The 25,558-nt window shown below is 44.5% G+C and overlaps 1 protein-coding gene across 1 annotated transcript in view; it reads left to right on the top strand.

Moving 5' to 3' along the window:
* The first annotated feature begins 3,814 nt into the window (after window positions 1-3,814).
* Window positions 3,815-25,558, top strand: part of LOC138491567 (allantoinase, mitochondrial-like) — a 2,117,278-nt gene continuing 2,095,534 nt past the window's right edge. Inside the window, exon 1 of the mRNA XM_069618137.1 lies at window positions 3,815-4,367. Coding sequence (XP_069474238.1) covers window positions 4,334-4,367 — 34 coding nt within the window. The 5' untranslated portion in view covers window positions 3,815-4,333. The remainder of the gene's footprint in view (window positions 4,368-25,558) is intronic.

Genomic DNA, 25,558 nt, shown 5'->3' with positions numbered 1-25,558 from the left:
GGCATGTACTTTCCCGCGAAACGTGGTTGCTTTCGCGGGCTTCTACATGTCGTATGTGTGCCTCCAGGGTGTGGGCTGGGATGTCTGGTCCCAATACACATCCTGGGTGCCAGAGAGTCTAGGGTGGTGTGAATGCCTGGGACCACCGTGGTCCGTGATTGGTCCACGTATGGTATGTGTTTTGATGAGCGGATCTCCCATTGGTCCCCCTCCGTTTTTGGCGCGAAGGGAACCGTGGATAAGAGGGGGCTGGAAACACCACTACCATGTCGATCTCCTGAGTTCTCACGAACGAAGGAATACAGGAGCCAAGTATCCTGCAACCAAGAGGCTGGACCGAGGAATCGCTGGTGACCCGCTGAAGGAATCCTCCTTTGCACTGCTGTCGTCCTGAGAGCCACTGTCCTCCTTTGATCGAACCAGAAGGCCTGTACTGGCGCTTCGACCTTTGGAATAGCAGGAACAGCTATTCCCGGCATCTACAACATCTCCCGCCAAGTAAGCCTTCGGAAGCGTCTCTGGGCCATCCAGTTGACTGACCAGCTTACAAGGGAGCCTTGTTCTGTAACCGCCGCCAGGTTGTGCCGTATCTCGAGTCCTTGTCACTCTCCCACACTTCGTGCCCTTGGCGTTCCCAAGTCTGAAGGGAGGAGTGTACTTTTGACTCAGATACGCACGGCCGCTCCGTTGTCCTGCTGCGGCAACAAACTGTGCTGGTTTCGTCGATTGGGACGTCTTTTTGATCTACACGACTACAAAGCGTTCCCTGCTCTTCTGAACCTGCCAGCTGCTGAAAACTAACGTGGAGAAGCCTGGGACTGCTTGCTTCGGGGACCGGTGAGTAGTATATCTAGGATCTGGTCGCCCTCCTGCAGTAACCCATTGCTTTTCCCCGCTGTGTAAAACAGCACCCTTTTCGCCCGTACTCGCGCTCTGCTTCTGCCCGCTGTGGAGGCTGCGCTTGAGTTGCGGACCCTGTTCTACTTCTGCTGTGCACTAACACGAACTGCCTGACTTCCTCCGAAGAGCTTCTCCTTTTGCCCGTTGGCACCAGCGCGTGCAGGTACATTGAGCATTAGGCTCCACTCTTCGCAGGGCTTGGACTTCCATCTAGTTAGGTGCCTCTGAAGGCGAACTGAGTCGAAAGCATTATCGCACTGCCTGTTTTCCTTCCCTTGCAGGTGGACTACATATTTCGTCCTTTAAACGCTTGCGACTGTGTATTTGTATATATATTGTGTTGATTTGGTATGTGTTGGCTTAATACTGTGTTATTGTGACTTTCTTGCTACGGTCGTTGTTTTAAAGGCCTTAAAATAAATGTGTTTATATTTTTGATATAACACCTGTTTGGAGTAGTTTGTAAGCGCTCTTGCTTTGTGTGCTCACTGCGGGCTTTCAGTCACCCTCACCCCTCTTGAGACCTAGTCTTGACAGCCGCGATCGCTACCTTGATTGGTCTGGCTTGTCCAGAGGTTACCCTGTTCCAAGTAATTAGGTTGGCCTTCTGAACTTCTGCTCCGCCAGGACAGAGTTCAGAAATCCGTCTTAACACCTGACCGTCTCCTTCTCCAAAGACCCCTGTTCCAAAAACTGCTTAAGTTTGGGGATCCTGACTTGGTAGCACAGTAAACTGTAAATATAAACCATACCTGAGTTAGGGTATGGTGGCCAGCCTTTCTCATAGTTATCCCCACCACATTACATTTATATCACACATGTGTCATCCCTGTGGGCCCAGTTCAGCTGTGGAAGGGTTGTTTGTATTCATTCCAGGCACAGATCCCCAATGCCCACTGGCAGGAATATAGCCTTAGGGGATTGCCTCTCTTCGGTCCTTTGTAAGGGCGGGAAACATTTATGAGGTGACGGCAGGTGCCCCAATACAGAAGTGAGCTCTGTCCCCTAAGCATCCCCAGGGACAATTAGGGGTGACCTCTGCTGCTGGTCCAAGACTGCATCTCTGCCAGCCACCCTGTTTCCTTGGACCTAATCATGTTGCAGGGCCTCTGAAGGTGTGTGCCAGCCTCCCCATGTTTGGTAGCCTGAGAAAAGGACTAATCCTGCCCCTTGAGACCCTGGAATGCGACACACAGCAGCTCGAAGCCAGAACAGCTGAGATTCCTGTTATTGACGTCGACTCGCTGTGAGCCGTGACTCGAGTATGTTCGACACCAAGCCAACGATCATGAACCTTCGATGTTGCCTTTGCCATTCATTGTTCTTCTAAACACTTCTTCCCTGTTTGAATCTGTTCACGGTTACACCGCGCCAGCAGAAAGTGCATCATTGGCTTAGCTCGCACCACCAAAGCATTGCTGTCTTGTATTGCTTGAGTCTCCATCTGAAGCAAAAGCCTTGTCATCGATGTCCCTGTAAGTCGATGGACCCAGTCCTGGTGTTTCCAGAACCGTGACCTCGGATCCCCGCATAGAATAAACTTGCAAGCTCATATCTGCCACCTTGTCCATCTTTGTGCCCTACAGGCCGGATAGGTCATTTTAATCCGTTTGCAACCTCAAGAACATATCATTTGAACATTGTGGTCTTAATTGCCTTTTCTCTTCCTGTCTCATTACCCAGAGTGCTGCATATATTCTATCTTTGCATATTCTTTGTTCGTCTACAAGGGTGGGTTTTTACAGTGATTTCTAGTTAGTGATTGTACATAGTGTGCTTGATTGAAGTACATATTGTTAAAAATCTCTGATTGGACATTCTTTTATTTTCCACTGTTATACTTTGCTGTTTGGGTTGCTACTGAACCACATTCACACCCCTCTTAAGAGAATAGCCTCCCCTCAGCGCACATTACCACAAAAGGCAAATGCGGTATATCTCTTCACTGTGCCGGTTATACCTTTATGATTGTGTTGGCTCTTGGTTTGTAGAAGTGTGATAACTAAATGGGCGTTTTAGCCTGTACTCATTCTCATATTCCTGCAAGGCATAAGTCAGTAGTCTCAATTGCACATCACAAAGTAATTTGTTCCCTGGCTCACACATGGCTCACACATGGCAACACCTCTTGAAAACCATGGCCCTCTCCTGATCACAGTCTATGTTAATCTGCTAATCCACACCCTCTGTGTGATGATGAGGGTGCCTTCCTTCTTGCTTTCATTCTTTTTCCTCTCTGAATGCTTGAATTCTTCAGTTAGTCTACCTTTTTCATTCGGTTACTGAACTTTGTCCCAGCATCGTACCTTCATCATTTACTGATAATCTGGCCTTTATTTTGTCATGCCACTTGTTTATTAATATGATTCCAGCACGAAGAAAGTAGATTTGGGATCTTCAAGGGAGTTCCTATGTTTATTTTGATTGCTGTCAGAGCAGCAAATCAAGTGATTGTCATTATTACAGAAGTGGCGGTGACAATCAGAGATTTTTAGAGCCCTCCATTTCGTTGATTTGGGGCCAATATTTGTCCCCCATCCTAAAATCCCAGAAGATATCCTTATTGTGTTATAAACACTGTTTGCCACTTTGACATCGTTTTCAAAATCATTTCCCTGAAATCGGTATCTTAGAATTGTGTTGTGGGCTGACCCAGTTTGTAATTGCGAAATTGCAAAGCTGTAAAAGATTAACTTATTGAATGCACTGTCAGTGTTTTCTCAACAAAGAAACTTGAGAGCTAGTGGGAGAGATATGACCCCAGATCCACTGAACCCTGAACTCGTAGACTTTAGCTCTTTTAGAGATGTGTCCAACCACCTGGCTCCATCCACCCATGTCAAACGTTATGAAATAAAGAGCAAATATACCCGGTCGAGTGACAGATAACAGTGAGCTTGAAAGAAAAAAAAACGCCACTAAAGACAGAGAAGCTACAGCTGCAAGACTTCACCAAAGAAACAGTAGTTATAGAGAAGAACATACATCAAAATAAAAACGTAGGCTACATGCGAACGAAAGACAGATAGGAAAAAGGGGAAGGAAGCAGAGACTGGGGAGCACAAAGAAATAAAGGCACATACCTCGCAGAGAGAAAGCAGAGAGAAAGCGTATGGAAAGCGAGCAAGGAGAAAATAGACCAGAACATCAAATCAAAATATAGAAAAACGGTGTAGACGATATTAAAAACTGAATAGCAGAGAGAGGGATACGGAGGAAGAGGGGTCGGACTGAGAGAGCGCAGTGGACAGCCGTTCAAGAGATAATAAAGCCTGATGCAAAATTACGACTGAGCGACAACTGGAATGAGGCAATATAAATTCAGGATACCGAACAAAACAAGACGGATATCTATCTAAAAGAAGACCGACACCAGTAGTGCAGCAACTAAAGAAAAGCATTGAGGCCAGCAAAGTCAAGAAAAGGACCTGGGATGTCTGTTGAACAACAAGAGGCAAAACATACGGGTAAGTGCTTAGACCAGTCATAATCTTAAGGGGCATTTCTTCAAAGGTTTTTCAGGGGAGAATAGTCACTGGAACTCATTGGAGGAGAGTGTTGCAACATAGCACACCCACTCATATTCCTTGTTGATTAAAGGCCACATTTACCACAATTAATATTAAGCTCACATAAACTCAGTATCGTGTACTGTACTTGCATATTGATCCATTGCTGAGTGCTTTAAATGGTCCTGATTTATATATATTACACGTCCTGCGGTAGTGGCCGTGTAGCTATCATTAAGTTACTAAACTCATAGGAAGAGCACTTTTTGGCCAGCTTATAACTTTGCTCCCCCTGGACGAATCCTTACCAAACTGTGCAAAAACAATATATGGCCCACCACTCTGAATTGTTTTTCGTCAAGGGGGGGGGGCAAAGTTATAAGGGGGGTCCCAAAAACATTTTTTTTTCCATAGACTGAATGGAGAAGAAATTTGCTCACGCCTACAGCCCAAACCACTGGACGGATTTTCACCAAATTTGCGGCAGGAGCAGTGGCTTGGTCCCGAAAGCAGGCTTTTGTAAATTTGGTGAAAATCCGTTCAGTAGTTATTTTAAAAAAATAGGCAAATGTAGGTTAAAAAAAGTGTGATATCTGGCTCCGCTCCACAGAGCCATTTCCCTGTTCGCTCCGAGGACCGGACTCCGATTGGCCCAGTGGGCGCCGTGTTGTCCGCGGACACCCAACGCACATGCTGATTGGCTGGAGTGAAGCATGATGTGCATCACATTTATCTGAAATGCCGGCCATGTTGTATCCGTGGATATCCGTGGATATCCACGGATAGTGCAGTGGCAAAAACGGCTGGAAAACATGTATTGGGGTATCTGGAGTTGGGTAGAGGGGCTGCAAAGGGTGGGGGAGTGAAAGATGGTTCATGTTATGCATTTATTGAGGTGAAAGAAGACTGTGTTGTGTCCGCGATGTCGGCGGACACCGCAGCAGGTCATGGTTAGGTCCTCAGGCTACAAGTAGTGTAATAGTATGTGTAGAAAAGTGGACAGGGTGTGTGGTGGGTGGCGTGTTGGACTGTACTGATATTTTTGGGTGTATGGTAGTCTATGCAGTGAGAGGTATTTGTGGCCAGCTACTACAGTCTTGGGTGCATTGCCAGAGGCCATGCACCCAAGAGTCCAAGAGTCTGCCCACTGGTTGAAGTACTGTAATAGTATGTTTAGAAAAGTGCACAGGCTCTCTGGCGGCTGTCTTACTGCACCCAACTGTGTGGTTACTGGTTGCATGTACTCGAATACTATGTGTACAAAAGTGGACAGGGCTTCAGGTGGCTGGCTTATGTGGGGGTTGCAGTCAGTGTACAGATTGTTGGGTGCATGGCTGTATTATGTTATGGTGATTTTTCCCAGCTACTAGACTCTTGGGTGCATGGCCTCACTGAAGAGTCCAAGAGTCGGCCTACTGGTTGAAGTACTGTAATAGTATCTCTAGAAATGTGCACAGGGTGTCAGGTGGGTGGCTTATTGGAGCTAAGAGTGTGCTGACTGGTTGTACATACTGGAATGCTATGTGTACAGAAGTGGACAGGGACTCAGGCGGGTGGCTTATGTGTGTGGGATGTGGCCAGTGTACAGAGTGTTCAGTGCATGGCTGTATTATGCTGTGGTGATTGCGACCAGCTACTAGAGTCTTGGGTGCATGGAGTCTGCTCACTGGCTGCAAGTAGTGCAATAGTATGTCTACAGAAGTGGACATGGGTTGAAGTACTGTAATAGTATGTGTGGAGAAGAGAACAGGGCCTCAGGCGGCTGATTTACTGTACCCAAGAGTGTGCTGACTGGTTGTCTGTACTGGAACACTATGTGTACAGAAGTGTACAGGGTCTCAGGTGGCTAGCTTATGTGTTTGCATTGTGGCCAGTGTACAGATTGTTGGGTGCATAGCTGTATTATACTGTGGTGATTGTGACCAGCTACTAGACTCTTGGGTGCATGGCCGGAGGTCATGCACAGAAGGGCCTGACCATTGGCTGCAAGTAGTGTAATAGTATGTATACAGAAGTGCACAGGGGTTGAAGTATTGTAATAGTATGTGTAGAGAAGTGAATATGGCCTCAGGCTGCTGTTTTACTGCACCCAAGAGTGTGCTGACTGGTTGCATGTACTGGAATACTATGTGTACAGAAGTGGAAAGGGCCTCAGGCGGCTGGTTTATGTGTGTGGGTTGTGCCCAGTGTACAGATTCTTGTGTGCATGGCTGTATTATGCTGTGGTGATTGTGAGCAGCTACTAGACTCTAGCGTCCATGCACCTAAGAGTCTGCCCATTGGCTATAAGTAGTGCAATAGTATGTGTACAAAAGTGGACAGGATGTGTGGCAGGTGGATTCTTGGACTGTCCTGAGATTTTTGGGTGTATGGTAGTCTATGCAGTGGGAGGTAATTGTGGCCAGCTACTACAGTCCTGGGTGCATAGCCGGAGGCCATGCATCCAAGTGTCCAAGAGTCTGCCCATTGGTTGAAGTACTGTAATAGTATGTTTAGAAAAGTGCACAGGGTATGAAGTGGCTGGCTTATTTGAGCTAATAGTGTGCTGACTGGTTGTATGTACTAGAATACTATGTGTACAGAAGTGGACATGGCCTCAGGTTGGTTGCTTATATGTGTTAGTTGTGTCCAGTCTTCAGATTGTTGGGTGCATGGCTGTACTATGCTGTGGTGATTGTGACTAGCTACTAAAGCCTTGGGTGCATGGCCAGATGTCATGCACTCAGGAGTCTTCCAACTGGCTGCAAGTAGTGTAATAGTATGTGTACAGAGGTGGACAGGGGCTGAAGTACTGTAATAGTATGTGTAGAGAAGTGAACAGGCCCTCAGGTGGCTGGTTTACGGCACCCAAGAGTGTGGTGACTGGTTGCATGTGCTTGAATACTATGTGTACAGAAGTGGACACGGCCTCAGGCGGCTGGCTTATGTTTGTGGTTTTTGGTCAGTGTACAGATTGTTGGATGCATGGCTGTATTATGTTGTGGTGATTGTGACCAGCTCCTAGGCTCTTGGGTGCATGGCCTGCACCCAAGAGTCCAAGAGTCTGCCCACTGGTTGCAGTATTGTAATAGTATGTCTAGACAAGTTCACAGGGTCTTAGGTGGCTGGCTTATTGGAGCTGAAAGTGTGCCTGTTAGGCAGAATTATATGCAGTACCCTTTGGGAACACCACACACAATTAAGACTTCAAGTGACAGTACAAATTGACCTTTGGTACAAGCCTGTACTACACAGTAAAGTGGTAGCGATGGCTGAGCAGCCAGACTTATCTGTGAGCAGTATCAATAGTTACACGAAGGACAGCAATTACTATGATTCAAACAAACACTGACTCAAGGTTTCTGAGTAAAAGAATATACATTTATTAACACATCAGTTGTATAACATTTCACTAAGGTAAAGCCGTTTTAAAAATTACACTCTTTATACACCACACCACTCCCAATAGGTTCCAGACAAGTTAAGCTCACAAATGAAGTGGGAGCAAAATGGCACTCCAGAAATTTAAAAGGGAGGGAAAGACAAAGTTAGGCAGAAATTGAACAGCACCAACAGGTAAGTAAGCAGGGCAATCTAGAAAGAGGAACTACAGTGATGGAATAAAATCAAAAAGGCTTAGGGCCAAAGTCTATAGGACAAAAGTCTTTTCCTCAAGATCACACAGCTCAGGGTAGTTCATGGTTAAGTCTTTGCCAAGAGTTCTGGATGAAGTTGGTGGGCAGAAAAGTTAGTTTAAAGAGTAGAGTAGAATAAACCTTCGGATTGGAGAAAGATTACACACACTTTCACAGAAGCAGAACGAAACAAACAACCGGATTTGAACAGTACCTTTAAATGGAGAAGAAACTGTAGCTGAGGCGGACGTTCCTGGCAGTTCCTGCAGGCTCATGGTTCCTGAAGCGACTGTCAGACTGACACGAAGTAGGAAGACTGGAGGGGCCTGCACTGCCCATGGAAGAAACCAGCTGCAGATCAAAGCAACGAATAAAAGGTGTGCTACTTAAAACCCAAGCAGGGTCCGACCTTCCTGGCTATCCGGCCAACTGTAACTCTGTACAGCAAATTCGACCAGAGGAGGGGGTCCTGGCTTGCAGTTTGGGCGAACTGGTTGGTCCCACCAGCTCAGGGGAAGAAGATTCCTGGAGGATCTTCTCTGTCGCTGTATTTCGAGGATTCAGACCTGCAGCAGGGCTTCACTGGGCAGTTAAGTCATGGTAGGGGTCCTCTTCTATCAGCTCCTCATCGGTTCTTTCGTTCCAGTGGCGACTCTGCCTTTCCAGCTCCAGAGACCTGCTTTTTATGTAGTTTTCCCCCATTCACACAACCTGCCTGTCAATCGCACAGCAGGGTGGCTGTCTCGCCGGGACAGTCATCACAGCCAATCATTTCAGAGTGCGACATGGGTCTCCAAGGAGTCCCTGTGCAGGGAGTCCTAAACCCCTCCCTCACATCCTGTCCCCGCCAGACATACACGTGCCTATGGAGGGCTTCTGCGTAGAAGCCCACAAAAAAGATGGTGAACAAAGGAATCAAACCTGGTTTAGCGTGCAGAGTAAAACATGAGAAAGACATTATCAAAAAGAAATGGCGAATAAACCCAGCTGGAACCATAATAAAACATATATGGTCTAGAAGGTTTAAGTTCGAGGCTACCAAGATAGCCTAAAACAATACCAAGCTTATTTAAGATAACCGCGGTAGGAAAAATAGGGTAGTTACCACTGCCACCAGCCAAGTCTTGATGAAAAGGGAGCGAAACAATGCTCCAAGAGAAACAGACAAAAGGGATAAGTATTAACCCTTTCCAGTACTCTATGTAAGATAGGGTGTACTGGGACTGTGGTTTTACAGAAGCTAATAAAAATAATGGCAACTTTAAATGTTCTGGGAGACAGTAGTTAGTCCCAGAAAATTGAGTCTGAGTTGGGAAGTCTAAAAGACAACCCTGTGTCACTGCACTGAAGGTGCTGTGTAACACACAGTAAAAAGATGATGCCTGTGGAGGAGGTGAGGATCCACAGTCAATGAACACAAAAAATGTTAAACACACACAGCAACACACATGTAAGAGTGGGAAAAAAGGCTCACACTCTTACCAGGTAAAATAAATAAACCCCAGAAATCCAACAAAGCTGCTGAGGGACTCAGTAGGTAAGGGAAATTAGCCCTTCTGGAGAACTCTCCCTAACACTCGCCCCCCCCCAGATTAAGGGACAGGAGGATTTAATCCACTCCCGGATGAATCTCTACCTCTAGTGGGTTAAAAACATCCTAGAGAGTGCATCATCATTTTGGTGGTGACATCCTGCTCTGTGCTCAATGGTGAAATCAAACCCTTGCAGGCAGATTGGCCATTTCAGAAGTTTTGGGTTTTCCCCTTTCATTTGCAATAACCATCCCAAGGGCAGTTTGAATCACAAAAGTAGATCCATACAAGTATGGTCTAAACTTCTTCAGAGACCACACAATGGCAAAACATTCACGCTCTATGGTTGCCCACCTTGTTTCTGGTTCCTTCAGTTTCCTACTGATGAAGCAAATGGGGTGCTCCCTACCTTTCTCATCCAGTTGACTAAGGACTGCACCTATACCTCTATTGGAGGCATCTGTTTGCACAATGAAGGGTTGGTGATAATCAGGAGCTCTTAGGACTGGAGCTTGACAAAGGGCTTTCTTCAGGTTTTCAAAGGCTAGAGTGCACTCCTCATTCCATCTAACCTTTTTATGGAATTTTGGAGAGGAGATCACATTCAAGGGAGAAGCTATGGTCCCATAGTTCTCTATGAAATTCCTGTAGTACCCAGTGAGACCTAGGAAAGCTTTCACTTGGGTTTGAGTAGTAGGGGTGGCCCCGTTTTGTACAGCTTGTACTTTTCTAGGCATGCCCTTATTTCACCTCCTCCTACCTCATGACCAAGGTAGACCACTTTGCTCTGACCAATTTCACATTTGCTTGCATTTGCTTGCTTGGTCAGATGGGCCTGCTCAAGATCCTGCAAAACATATCCTAAGCGGTCAATATGTTCTTTCCTTGTAGGGCTGAACACTGCAATATCATCCAAGTATGCCATGCAGAAGTCCTCCATCCCATTCAGAACTTGATTGACCATCCTTTGGAATGTAGCAGGTGCATTCTTTAGTCCAAAAGGCATAACCTTAAACTGATAGAGGCCTGCTGGGGTTGAAAATGCAGTTTTCTCCTTGGCATGGCCTGTCAGGGCTATTTGCCAATAGCCTGACGTCAGATCAAATGTACTGAGGTACTTGGCTGAACCAAGTCTATCCACCAGTTCATCTGTCCTTGGCAAAGGATGGGCATCAGTCTTAGTGACTGCATTTAGAGCTCTATAGTCCACACATAATCTCAACTCCTTGGATCCTGTATTTGGTACTAGAACAACTGGACTACACCATGGACTTGTAGAGGGCTCTATAACCCCGAGATCAAGCATCTTGATTGCCTCTCCTTTGATGTGGGATCTCACATGTTCTGACATTCTGTAACCTCTGCTTTTCACAGGTAAACAGTCACCAGTGAGAATATCATGCTGGCCGTAAGGGGTCAAGCCTGGTGATAGTGAAAACAGGGAGGCAAACTGATTTAACAGAACATTGCACTCCTTTTGTTATTCAGAAGTCCGCTGAGAAGAGAGATTGATTCCTTCTATTTTCTCATCCAAAGGTTGGCCTCTGAGGAGGTCAGGTAGAGGTTCACTCTCCTCTTCCTCCCGAGCTGAAGCTAGAAGCAAAGCTCCCACTTCTGGTTTTGAGACATATGCCTTCAAACAGTCGGTGTGAAAAACTCTGGGAGCCTCCTTAGGTCTGCCTAAGTCCTCCAAATAGTTCACCTCTCCAGGTTTGCCCACAACCTTGAAGGGTCCTATCCATTTGTCCTGCAAGGCCCTCTGACTTGTTGGCACCATAACTAATACAAGCTGGTCTGGAGTAAACTCAACCATGCTGGCCTTCTGGTCATGCCAATGTTTGATCAAAGCCTGACCTGCTTTTAAGTTATCACTAGCTTCTGCCATCATGTGTGACATTCTGCTCCAGAGACCTATCACATAGTCAGTCACTCTGACTGGCTTGGGGGAAGGCAGACTCTCCAACCCCTCCTTAATCAGGGCCAATGGACCTCTGACTGGATGGCCATAGAGCAGCTCAAAGCGACTGTAACCAACTCCCTCCTGGGGGACCTCTCTAAAAGCAAAGAGAAGGCATGGCAGTAGAAGGTCCCAATTTCTTTTAAGGGGTTCCTTTAAAGCAACTATCATGCTCTTCATAGTATGATTAAACCTCTCCACCAGTCCATTTGTCTGTGGATGGTAGGCTGTAGAGAACTTGTAAGTGACACACAGTTTTTCCACATGGCTTGCATGTAGTGGGACATAAAATGGGATCCCCTATTGGATATCACTTCCTTAGAAAATCCTACTCTGGTAAAAAATACCAAGTAGAGCCTTAGCCACAGCCTGAGCTGTAACAGTTCTCATAGGTATGGCTTCTGGGTATCTTGTAGCATGGCCTACTACAACCAGGATAAACCTGTTCCCTGAAGATGTGGGAGGGTCAAGGGGACCAACAATGTCGATGCCCACCCTCTCAAAAGGTATTCCCACCACTGGGAGAGGCACCAGGCATGCCACATTCTTGGCTCCACTCTTGCCAGAGGTTTGGCAAATTAGACAGCTCCTACAGAATTTGTCAACTTCTGAACCCATTTTAGGCCAGTAGAAGTATAATGAGCACCTTTCCTTGGTCTTTTTGAAACTCAAGTGACCAGCCAAAGGTATCTCATGGGCCAACTGTAGGAACTGGAGTCTGTTGGCAAGGGTCACTACAATTCTTTTGCAGGCCCCAGGGATAGACTCAGTCGGTTCACTGTAGAAGAGGCCATCTTCCCAGCTTAACCTATGCTTTTCAACTTCTTGCCCATCAAGTTGGTTAGCAGCCTGTTGCTGAAGAACTTCGAGAGTGGGACACTTTCTTTGTCCTCTGTTGAAGTCTGCCCTGTTGGTTCCACCTTCTGCCAGTAAAAACTGCAGCTCAGGATGGTCAACAGGGTCAAGATCTCCAACTAAGACAGTGTCTTCTTCCAGATCTGATTCTTCAGAAACTGGTTCAACCACACAAGGTTGCACCTCACACTCTGCCCCAGCAGGTGGAGGAGTCACAGGTGTGACCTTGGACAATCTTGGGGATGTCCTTGTTGGTAGCACAGGGGTGCTGTCTGACTTTTCCCTTGATGTCTTGGATTTCCCCTTTGCCTCATTCTTTCTAGAAATAGCAGTGAGCAACTCCTGTAGAGTGGGATTAATCGTTTCCTCTATCAACTCTTCTGGAGAGCCTCTCAAGGTCCTCTCTCTTGCAGGCCTAGTAAGCTCCTGTCTCCTTTTACTGGGAAGCCTGGGGGTGCTTGACAACTCCAAGAGTGTTCAGGTCATTACCGAACAGGACTCTCCCAGGCACTTCACTCTGCAGACTAACAGGTATTTTGACAGTCATATCCTTACACTGGATGAGAGCTGGTAACTGAGGAAACATTTGCACAGGGCCTCCAGCTAACCTGGTGAGGCATTTGGGTGCCTTAGCAACATCCTCCACCTTGAAAAATGATTCATCCACCACAGTTATGCTGGCTCCAGTGTCTCTGATGGCAGGAGTCTCCTGGCCATTCACAAGAACACTATCTTTATAATGCTCTTTAGTATTATCTGGGATGCAATTATAGACATCTAAACTCTGTAGTTCCCACAAGCACAGAGACACTAAAGAACGACTAGCTGAAACTCTCATGGGTTCATCAGCCAGTAGGTGAAAGTTTCCACTTGCCATAGGTACCTATTCCTCTGGGTAGAAGGCTAAGGAGACAGTGTGGACCCCTGAAGGTGTACACTTACATCTGGGATCCCCTTTCACATGGTCAGTTGACCCACAAACATAACATTTCCCAAATGTCTTGATGAATGGGGGTTTGTTCTGACCTTCATCTGCTTTGGGTCCAGATGGTACACTAGTCTGATTTTGTTTCCCTTGTGGTTTACCCTTATGTTGCTGTTTGTTGCCCTCTTTTGGATTGGAGGTATTAGAATTCTCCTTGTTATCTTTCTTTGGCTGCTTTCCCTCATTCTTCCTCTGAGTTGCCCCAGAATCCTTGTGAGTTGCCCTATTGGCAACCCACAAGTCAGCAGCCTTAGCTAATTTCTTGGGATCTATCTCCTTAGAATCAGCCAATTGATGTCTGAGCTCAGGAGAGCAGGCATCGTAAATTGACTCCAACATAACAAGATTTCTCATACCTTCATAAGTGTTTACTCTGTAACCCTTAACCCAACCATCTACGTTTTTCAAACATTCACATACCCAGGTAGCCCAAGGGGTACCATCATGCTTTTTGAGGGTCCTAAACCTCTTCAGGTACTGGGAAGGGGTCTTCCCAAATCTAGCAATTAAAGCTAGCTTTACACACTCATAGTCCATCCAATCCACCTCCCCCATCTCCATCACAACATCAGATGCAACAGTGGGTAGCCTAGAGAAGAACCAAGGAAGCAACTGATTCCCTGTAAGACCTTGAATCCCATGGTTATAGTCAAACATTGCCAACCAATCCAAAATATCAAGCTTAACCTCATACATACCCACAATTTCGTTAGGCATACGGGGTCTCTTAGGATTGGAAGACCTAGAAGACTCTGGGAGAGAAACATTTTCAAGAGATAACCTTTTCATTTCTAGTTCATGATTCAACTCAATTTCTCTGAGTTTAAATTCTTCGTGTTTTTGTTCAGTTTGAGCATTTAAATGTTTGAATTCCAATTCAAGCCTCATCTTTTCTAGAGAAATGAATTCAGAACTGAGTGTAGGACCTGATGGGGTCCCAGTGGTCAAAGGTTGAGGTTGTTGAGCAGACAAGGAAGCAGTGAGGCCAACATTAGGAGACACATTTACTTCGTCTAACTCATCAATAACAGACACATTATCATCCTCATTATTTTCCACATTTGCTGGAGAGTCAGGCATTTCAGATCCACTCCCCAGACTTTGGTTCTTCAACAACTTTTCAATCAATTCAGACTTTTTGCCTTTGGCAGAGAGGTTCCTTTCTCTACACAGATTTTTTAAATAATCCACAGTGTAACTAAGGAGGGTCTCCTGACTGTAGCTTCCCATATCAGACATGATTCATATTGCTATTTAGTGATGTTAGCCGTGTTTAGTTGATCCAAGGTAATAGCAGCACTCTAAGTGTAATTACTATACTTTTCCTCGTCGCTGTACACCAGTGTTAGGAAGAATTATTTGCAGTACCCTTTGGGAACCACACACACAATTAAGACTACAAGTGACAGTTCAAATTCACCTTTGGTACAAGCCTGTACTACACAGTAAAGTGATAGCGATGGCTGAGCAACCAGACTTATCTCAAGAGCAAATGAGCAGTATCAATAGTTATTATTGCAGCAATTACTATGATTCAAACAAACACTGACTCAAGGTTTCTGAGTAAAATAATATACATTTATTTACACATCAGTTGTATAACATTTAACCAAGGTAAAGCAGTTTTAAAAATCACACTCTTAATACACCACATCACTCCCAATAGGTTCCAGACAAGTTAAGCTCACAAATGAAGTGGGAGCAAAATGGCACTCAAGAAATTTAAAAGGGAGGGAAAGACAAAGTTAGGCAGAAATTGAACAGAACCAACAGGTAAGTAAGCAGGGCAATCTAGAAAGAGGAACTACAGTGATGGAATCAAATCAAACAGGCGTATGGCCAAAGTCTATAGGACAAAAGTCTTTTGCTCAAGATCACACAACTCAGGGTAGTTTGCGGTTAAGTCTTTGCCAAGAGTTCCGGACGAAGTTGATCGGCAGAAAAGTTAGTTTAAAGAGTAGAGAAGGACAAGCCCTTGGATTGGAGAAAGAGTTCACACACTTTCACCGCTGCTGAACGAAACTAACAACCGAATTTGAACAGTACCTTTACAATGGAGAAGAAACTGTATCTGAGTCGGACGTTCCTGGCAGGTCCTGCAGGCTCACGGTTCTTGAAGTGACTGTCGGACTGGCACGAAGTAGGAAGTCTGGAGGGTCCTGCACTGCCCAGGGAAGAAACCAGCAGCAGTGCAAAGCAATGAATAAAAGGAGCGCTCCTTAAAACCCAAGCAGGGTCCGACCTTCCTGGCTATCGGGCCCACTGTAGCTCTCTACAGCGAATTCGACCAGAGGAGGGAGTCCTGGCTTGCAGTTTGGGCAAACTGGTTGGTCCCACCAGCTCAGTGGAAGAAGATTCCTGGAGGATCTTCTCTGTCGTTGGTGTTCGAGGATTCGGACTTGCAGCAGGGCTTCACCGGGTGGTTCAGTCACGGTAGGGCTCCTCCTTCATCAGCTCCTCGTCGGTTCTTTCATTCCAGTGGCGACTCTGCCTTTCCAGCCCCAGAGACCTGCTTTTTATGCAGTTTTCCCCCATCCACCGGGACAGTCACCACAGCCAATCATTTCAGAGTGTGACATGGGTCTCCAAGGATACCCTGTGCAGGGAGTCCTAAACCCCTCTCTCACATCCTGACAGATGTGACATCAGACATACAGGTGCCTAAGGAGGGCTTCTGCGCAGAAGCCCGCGAAAAGACGGTGAACAAAGTAATCAAACCTGGGTTGGCGCGCAGAGTAAAACACGAGTAAGACATTTTCAAAAACAAATGGCAAATAAACCCAGCTTATATGGTCTAGCGGGTTTAAGTTTGAGGCTACCAAGATAGCCTAAAACAATACTAAGGTTATTTCAGATAACACGGTAGAAAAAATAGAGTAGTTACCACTGCCACCAGCCAAGTCTTGATGAAAAGGGAGCGAAACAATGCTCCAAGAGAAACAGACAAAAAGGGATAAGTATAAACCCTTTCCAGTACTCTATGTAAGATAGGGTGTACTGGGTCTGTGGTTTAGAGAGGCTAATAAAGTTAATGGCAACTTTATATGTTCTGGGAAACAGTAGTCAGTCCCATAAAATGGAGTCTGAGTTGGGAAGTCTAAAAGACAACCCTGTATCACTGCACTAAAGGTGCTGTGTAATACACAGAAAAAAGATGATGCCTGTGGAGTAGGTGATGCTCCACAGTCTCTGAGCACAAAACATATTAAACACACACAGCAAAACACATGTAAGAGTGGGAAAAAAGGCTCACATTCTTACCAGGTGAAAAAAATAAACCCCAGAAATCCAACAAAGCTGCTGTGGGACTCAGTAGGTAAGGGAAATTAGCCATTCTGGCGAATTCTCCTTAACAGTGCCAACTGGTTGTCTGTACTGGAATACTATGTGTACAGAAGTGGAAAGGGCCTCAGGTATGTGTGTGGGTTGTGGCCAGTGTACAGATTCTTGGGTGCATGGCTGTATTATGCTGTGGTGATTGTGAGCAGCTACTAGACTTTGGAGGCCATGCACCCAAGAGTCTGTCCATTGGATGTAAGTAGTGCAAAGTATGTTTACAAAAGTGGACAGGGTGTGTGGCAGGTGGATTCTTGGACTGTCCTGAGATTTTTAGGTGTATGGTAGTATATGCAGTGGAAGGTAATTGACACCAGCTACTACAGTCTTGGGTGCATTGCCAGAGTCTATACATCCAAGTGTCCAAGAGTCTGCCCACTGGTTGAAGTACTGTAATAGTATGTTTAAAAAAGTACCCAGGGTCTCAAGTGGCTGGCTTATTGGAGCTAATAGTGTGCTGACTGGTTGTATTTACTGGAATACTATGTGTACAGAAGTGGGCATGGCCTCAGATTGGTTGCTTATATGTGTTCGTTGTGTCCAGTGTTCAGATTGTTGGGTGTATGGCTGTATTATGCTGTGGTGATTGTGACTAGCTACTAGAGTCTTGGGTACATGGCCAGATGCAATGCACTCAGGAGTCTGCCCACTGGCTGCAATTAGTGTAATAGTATTTGTACAGAGTTGGACAGGGGTTGAAGTACTGTAATAGTATGTGTAGAGAAGTGAACAGGCCCTCAGGTAGCTGGCTTACTGCACCCAAAGGTGTGGTGACTGGTTGCATGTGCTTGAATACTATGTGTACATAAGTGGACATGGCCTCAGGCGGCTGGCTTATGTTTGTGGTGTGTGGTCAGTGTACAGATTGTTGTATGCATGGCTGTATTATGTTGTGGTGATTGTGACCAGCTGCTAGACTCTCGGGTGCATGGCCTGCACCTAAGAGTCCAAGAGTCTGCCCACTGGTTGCAGTATTGTAATAGTATGTCTAGACAAGTTCACAGGGTCTCAGGTAGCTGGCTTATTGCAGCTGAGAGTGTGCCGACTGGTTGTCTGTACTGGAATACTATGTGTGCAGAAGTGGAAAGGGCCTCAGGCGGGTAGCTTATGTGTGTGGGTTGTGGCCAGTGTACATATTCTTGGGTGCATGTCTGTATTATGCTGTGGGGATTGTGAGCAGCTACTAGAATCTTGAGGCCATGCACCCAAGAGTCTTCCCATTGGCTGTAAATAGTGCAATAGTATGTGTACAAAAGTGGACAGGGTGTTTGGCAGGTGGCTTGTTGGAGTATCCTGAGGGTTGTGGCCCCTGGGCAGATAATTGGGTGCATGGGCGGCTGGTTTATGGCATGCATGAGTGTGCTGACTGGTTGCATGCACTGCAATACTATGTGTATAGAAGTGAACAGGGCCCCAGGTGGCTGGTTTATGTGTGTGGGTTGTGGCTAGTGTACAGATTTTTGGGTGCATGGCTGTATTATGCTGTGGTGATTGTGACAAACTACTAGAGTCTTGGGGGCATGGCTCCCAAGACTCTGCACACTGGTTTCAAGTAGTGTAATATTATGTGGTGGGCAGTCATAATTTCGAAAAAAAAATGTCGACAGAAAAAAATGTCGACTAAAAAATGTCGAAAAAAAAAATGTCGACTTTCGTTTTTTTTTATTATATATTTATTTTAGGGGTTCGGGAGTAAAAAAAAAAGGGAAAAATAAAAAAGAAATAAAAAAAGGGGGGTTGGGGGGTGAACCCCCCCATTTCGAAAAAAAAAATGCATTGAAAAAAAAAGTCGAAATTATTTTTTTCGACATTTTTTTTTCGAAATTTTGACTTTCGACATTTTTGTTGTCGAAATTATCACTATAAACCATATTATGTGTACAGAAGTGGACAGAGTGTGTGGCAGTTGGCTTGTTGGACTTCCCCGAGATTCTTGGGTGTTTGAAACTCTATGCATTGTGAGGTAACTGTGGCCAAATACTACAGTCTTGGGTTCATGGCCAGAGACCTTGCACCCAAGAGTCCAAGAGTCTGCCCACTGGTTGAAGTACTGTAATAGTATGTGTAGAGAAGTGAACATGTCCTCAGGTGGCTGGCTTACTGCATCCAAGAGCATGGTGACTGGTTGCATGTACTGGAATACTATGTGTACAAAAGTGGACAGGGCTTCAGGTGGCTGACATATGTGTGGGTTGTGATCAGTGTACAGATTGTTGGGTGCATGGCTGTATTATGATGTGGTGATTGTGATCAGCTACTACAGTCTTGGAGGCCATGCACCCATGAGTCTGCCCACTGGTGTAAGTAGTGCAATAGTATCTGTAGAGAAGTGGAGAGGGTGTGTTGGACTGCCCTGCGTTTCTTGGGTGTATCATAGTCTGTGCAGTGGGTGGGAGTAATGTAATAGTATGTGAAGTGAAGTGGACAGGGGTTTAGGTGGATGCCTTATGTGTCTGGGTTATGGCCACTGGGCTGATTGTTGGGTACATCACTGTATTATGCTATATTGGTTGTGGGCAGTTAGTAGCATCCCAAGAGTCTGTCCACTGGCTGGAAGTACTGTAATAGTATGTTCGTTGAAGTGGATAGTATCTCAGGTGGCTTTGTTATGTGTTTGCATGCATGACTGTATTATGGTGCGGTGGTTGTGGCCATGCCCTAGCCTTATGGGTGCATGGCCGGAGGCCGTAGGCCATAGGCCATACACCCAAGAGTCTAGGGCCTGGCCACAACCACTGCAGCATAATACAGCCATGCACTCAATATTGTGAAACTGGCATATGGATTGCACAAATATGTGTATAGAATGCACTTTGCAGATTACAAAGAAGTATGACACCAATAATTGTATACTCACTGTATGTATTGTTCAGGCCCTGTGCACCTTTTTTACATGCAGTGCACTATACCTTTTATTCGGCAATAGCAGATTTGCATATTGTGGTGTGTGTAAATGGAGGAGAAATTGTTGTTTCATTCTCTGTGATGAATGAAAACATAGCATGTTAGGGTAGATACTTCGTAATGTCGTATTGCATTGCATTGCAAACATTTGTGTACTTTGTGGACCCTCATAATTAGTACTTCACAAGTACTATGCTTTAAACAAGTGTACTGTGCAATGTGCTCAGTTCTAGTGTTTGTTCGCATAATCATTGGGTCTGTGGGAGAAAAATTCCATGCAGGATTAAAAAAAAAACGTCCACGTTTATTTGTTGTTATGTGCACTACTTACAGCAATGTTTAAGGTGCATATCGTTATGGTGTTATGTTAATAAACACTGTTGCAGTGGGAGGAATTGAAATGGTGTATGATTTTCATTTTGGAAGTGGTGGTACTATGGTTGCAGTTAGATACGAGTTGGTGTATTCTAACTGTTTATCTGTTTCCTCTTTTTAGCAGTATTTCTTTGTGTGTTTTCTTGCTGTTGATGTTTTCTAAGTACTGTGGTATTGCACAGTAACATTGCAGAATTGTGGGGGCAGTTAGATACCTGTTGGTGTATTGTAACTGTTGGTAGTTTGTAAGTTGTTGAGGGTATGTTTGAAGCACTGTGATTGCTGTAGGTTGATTTTGGCAGTTTGACCACTGGAAGTAATATTGTAGTTACTGTGGGTGCAGTAAGATACCAGTTGGTGTATGCTGGCTGTTTATACTTAGTAAATGCTGAAGGGTTTCCTCAGGGTTTCCTTTCATTTTTGCTAGTGGATTTCAAATTGTGTAGTGATGGGAAGTAATATTGTAGTATTATGGTTGCAGTTCGATACCAGTTGGCATATTCTAACTGTTTAAAGTTTCTCTGTTTTGCAGGGTATGTCTTCAAGCATGTTCATTCTTGTTGGTGGATTTACATGTTTCACTATTGTGAAGTGTCTTTGCAGCACTATGGGTGTAGTCACATGTATTTGCGTATTTCTTGCATTGGTATGGGCATTGTTAGACAGCTGTTGTCTTATTCTACCAGTTGGTGGTTTCAGAGGTTATTGAGGACAGTTTGTAGTCCTCATTCTCAGTACTTTTCTTTTTAAGTACTATGTAGGAAACAATATTAGTGTGTCTTTTCTACAGTTGTTGTTTCTGTGACTATAATCATTGGGTCATTGGGTCATTGGGGAAAAAACTGTATAGCAGCACAACTGATGCCTTTATAGGATATTTGCTGTATGCTAAATTGTTCCAGTTTTACAGGGTAGAAGGTTATTTTCCGTTTGCAATTACATATGTGATGATGGATATTTGGCAGTAGGTTATTCTACTTTTGTAGATCATTGAGTACATTTTGGTTTCAAGAATATTAAGTAGGCATTTGCAAGATTTGCTGGTAATCTCTGCTTCAGCGTAACGGAAGTATTGTTGCATTCAAACCATCCACATTTCTTTTTAATGTATGCAGTACAGTAACCTGCACTGGTTCTTGCGCCTGTCTGGTAGATTATGCCTACTGTTGTGAAGGTTTTCTTGCCAAGTGATACTTGCCCATGTGTGAAACTAGTAAGCCTGCAGTCGTTTTTGGTACCATCTGCATTGTATCGTAAAAACATTACTTTTACGTATTGGATATCTGATTGTATATGTAAGGTGGAACAATTATCGGAATTGCAAGTAGTACATAAGATGCCATTGTTTGCATTTTGCACAAGATTCTGAAATGGAATGGATTCACAGTTAAGTACAGATATATACACACAGCACTTGTTAGGGACTTGTTCCAGCATGACATGGCTGCAGAGAATGCATGTATGTTTCCACATGTATGAAATCTGGAAGATTTCATTCATAGGTATGTTTTTGCTTTCCAGTACTTGCAGTAAGTACATTAGAAATTCTTGTGGATCTTCTTGTGTGTTTATAGAAAAACTCTCACCATTCCTGCACAGTAGTGCAATTCCGTCCTTATTCCAGAAACACTGTGAGTGTTGTCAGGATTGTTTGTAGCATTTCTGTGAAGGAGTAACATTTGAAAACACAACTGTTCTGCGCCGTTTAAGTAAATGTTTTCAACAATTGGTGGCAATTGGAAAAGAACATTGATTGCTACATTTGCATAGCAATTTACATTTGATGGAAGTTCACATGTTTTCTTTGAAGATGTAGTTCTCTTTGTTGGTGCAGTTGGATATACATTTCCCTTTTCAGTACATCCTTCTGTGGTTGTGGTCAATTATGGAGTACCAGCTGCTTTCAATTTGTTTTGTGCTGCTGTTTGGAGATCATGTATAAATTGTGTTTGCACTAGTTTTGTTTTACAAAGTTTGCCTTTTTGAGGAACAGGGTACATTTTGAGATGGGGTGTATAGAGTGCACATAGTCTATTGTACTCTACGATGCAAGGAATGTCAGCTTTGACTTTACTTGCATCAAAATGAACTAGAAATAGTCCTTCCAGTCTATGTAGGCGTGACAGTGCTACGTAACTCATGCCTTCTTTAAAGACTGTGATGCCAATATCAATCAATGCTTGATCTAGAGTTAGACGTTGCGATTTATGAATAGTGACTGCACATGCTAGAGACAGAGAAAACTGTTCTCTGCGTACATACATGTCTTTGAAAAGAAGGAATCGGGCTGTTGAGCGTCCTATCCTTTTAACTTCTGAAGGTTTGTCAAAGTGAATATTGACAAACTGACTGCTGTTTTCACGTGGGTATGTCTGGAAGCCAACAATTGTACCAAGTGCTCTATTAACTAAGCTTTGCTCCACGTTGAGGTTATGCTTTAGCATTATTCTACAGTTTAAACACAATTTTTACATTTCCTCCAAACCATCTGTGTTAGAGATAGAATTTTCTAAGGTATTTAGTCCTGCTGTGGCTTGTTGATACATAGGTACTGTCATACAGTGCACGTCCTGTTTGTCTGTGGAGTAAATTTGCACTAGTGGTTGCATTTCTTTTTTCAACATTGTGTCATTGAATTGTGCACAGCTTGCCAGAGTTGGCATTAAGGACATACAGTTTCCATTTTTGTGTGCTAATTGTTCCATGAGATCAGTAGCACATGTGTTATGCCCGTATAGCTCATGGATGCGTCTACTATTTAAGATAGATTGTGCTTCCTTAGAAAGTACACCAATCCGAATGCTTTTCAAAATGTTGGCATAGGTGAGGTCTGCAGATTGACACATGTTTTCAGTTATTTCTCTGTATTAGAAATGTTGCCAGAGATTTACATTTCCAATGCTGCCAAGAGTTTTACGGCACAGTTTGTGTCCTAAGGTTTTAAAAATTGGTTCACATGTTACTGGTGTTAATTGAAGAAGATCTCTGAAAACAATTACGTGTTTTCCTCCAAAGAGTTCTTCGTAGTCTGTTTTAAGGACCTCTTGCAATCTGAGGTGAATCAAAGTCAGCATTAGATTGGAGACCATGCTCACCTCATCTATTAGGGGCATTTTCATTTGTTTCAAAACTCTGCATAGCTCCATAGCAGCTTCTGCTGAAAGTTTGTAGAAGTCTAATTTGTTTTGGTGTTCTACTGGAAGGAGTAGCAATCGGTGTAAAGTGACACCACCTATGCTGTAGGCAGCTAGACTTGTGGGGGCCGTTACAACAGCTGAAAGCTTGTTTGTCAATTGTTGGAGGAACTTGCTGATGCTTTTTTATTAAGAATGGTTTGCCTGAACCAGCTTGACCACTTACATACAGGAGTACAGGTTTGTTGTTTTGACAGGTACAAGTTTTAGTTCCGTGCTGCACACCATGTTCAATTTCTTTAGTTACTTCTAGGAAAATGCTACGCTGCTCATTATTTACTTGTGATTTCAGTAGAGCAAAGTTTTCTGCGGATTGCTCATACTGACACATGGGGCCTCATTACGAGTATGGAGGTAGCCATGGTGCTATTAGCGCCATGGCTGCCTCCATACCGGGCTCAAATACCGGGTTCCTGCAATGAGGAATTACCGGGTAATTTTGACATTGGAGGACCCGGTAATTCCTCCTTGCAGGAACCATTCCGCATTCCCATTTGAGCCCCCATAGGGCTCAACGGGAATGGGGCGGGAGCTAATAAAGGGCACATTACAAATGGCCCGTTATTAGCTCCCTCTTCCCCTCGTGGGACCCGGCAAGTACGTCTGGTTCTACCAGACGTCTGTTCCGGGTCCCGCAAAGAGAACCTCATAATAGGCGCTCCCGTAATGAAGGGTGCTGGTCCCGTACCGGCACCCTTCATTACGGGAGCGCCAGGGTCGTAATGAGGCCCATGGTTTTTTCTACTTCAGTCATGGCTAATTCTGCCTCTTTTGTCTATGAGTGGCCATACAAGTGGTTCTTGGCTTCCCGTAAGAGAAGATTGACTGCTCTCAGGAGTGTCCATATTTAGTTCTGCTTGACGTTCTTCTTCTTGTTGGCGTCCATTGTCCAACATGCTTTTGTATTGTGTAAGTTTATATCTGTTATAGTGCTTTCACTTGCTTTGAAAGCATCTTCATAGGAGGCATGAGTGCTCAATAAATCTTTTTCTTTTCTCCATGGTTTAATAAGTTGCAGTAGGGACATGTGGTACAGTTCTCTATGTTGATGAGTTTTTGATTATAGCGTCATATGATTAATCATGCTGCGTTTGGTAAGTTTAACTAGGCTGCTCTCACAACTTTTGACTATGTATTTACCTTTTTTCTCATCTGGTTTAATATTATTTTTATATGAGAATTTTTGGGCTATATGGTATAGGCACATCGTTTCCAAAGCAGTACTCTTGGGTAGTATGTGTCAAATAAATTGTTTTTCAAAATATCCTAGCTGTTGGGATCTGTTTTGGCTATTGTTTCAATGTCTTGGTACGATTTGAGAACTCTTTTTCTGGATGCAGCAGGACCAAAGCTTAGCCAGACTATGTTTTCAGATTTCCCATGCAAGGCGGTGCAGGTTAAATGGTCTGTGGCTTCTTAGCAGTCACATTCTCTATGGGAGAGCATTTTTATGCCAAAGCTGTAGAAGTTTTGTGAAAGTGTTTTGTCAGATGATATGTCATCCCAGAGGTCTTTCTGCTCTGTTTTCTCTGCTTTGGTCAAGGACGCTGTGACATATCGTGCAACTGCAGTGGAATTGTCTGCAATGTACTGCACATCCATGTTTGCAGTCCATAGGAGGGCATTGATTGCATTGTAATCATTGGTGTACTTTGATGCTTCAGTTCTTTTTTTTTAAAAATATTTTTTATTGGCATTTCTTTAACCATGAACATCGGGACTCAACAGTGTCCCTTATTCCCCCCCCTTCCCGCCCCCCTCTCTCCCCCCCCCAGTTTTAACGTCTTTGCAATACCACTGCGACCCTTTGCTGCGTCCATCTTAGCCTGTGAACATATCAAGAATGCAGATCTTGTGTGGGCACCAGTGCAGCATGTAATCGCTTTGCAGGAATTCCATGGCGTCTCCCCAGTCTGTGGCGAACTTTTGTCTGTCCCCTTGAAGATTATATGTGATTCTCTCCATTGCTACATAGGTCCATATCCTGTGGAGCCAATCTTGTGTGGTTGGAGGGGTCTTTTGTTTCCATTTTTGTGCTATAGCTAGCCATGCTGCTATAAGGAAGCCCGTAAAGTTCCGTTTTTGTATCTTTGTGAATGACTTAGCTCGGGGGGCCCACATGCCACACATCCATATTTCTTCTCCTAGATTGGCCGCTCCCTTGAACATTTCCTGCATCTGAGTTTTCACTTCCGCCCAGAATTGTTGTAGTTCTTTACAGTCCCACCAGATGTGTCTCCAGCTTCCCACGGAGTTGCATCCCCTCCAGCATTTCCCTTGTGTTGTTGGGAACATTTTGTGGATTTTCTCTGGCGTATAGTGCCATTGAATCATCACTTTAGTCCAGGCTTCCCTCGTTTGTATAGCCCGTGTCCATTTAGGGATTATTTGCCAGAG

Source organism: Ambystoma mexicanum, chromosome 10, assembly GCF_040938575.1.
Source record: "Ambystoma mexicanum isolate Mex_15411 chromosome 10, UKY_AmexF1_1, whole genome shotgun sequence".
Taxonomy (NCBI): Eukaryota; Metazoa; Chordata; class Amphibia; order Caudata; family Ambystomatidae; genus Ambystoma; species Ambystoma mexicanum.
Note: the sequence above shows the minus strand (reverse complement) of the source record. Positions and strands in the feature narration are given on the sequence as shown.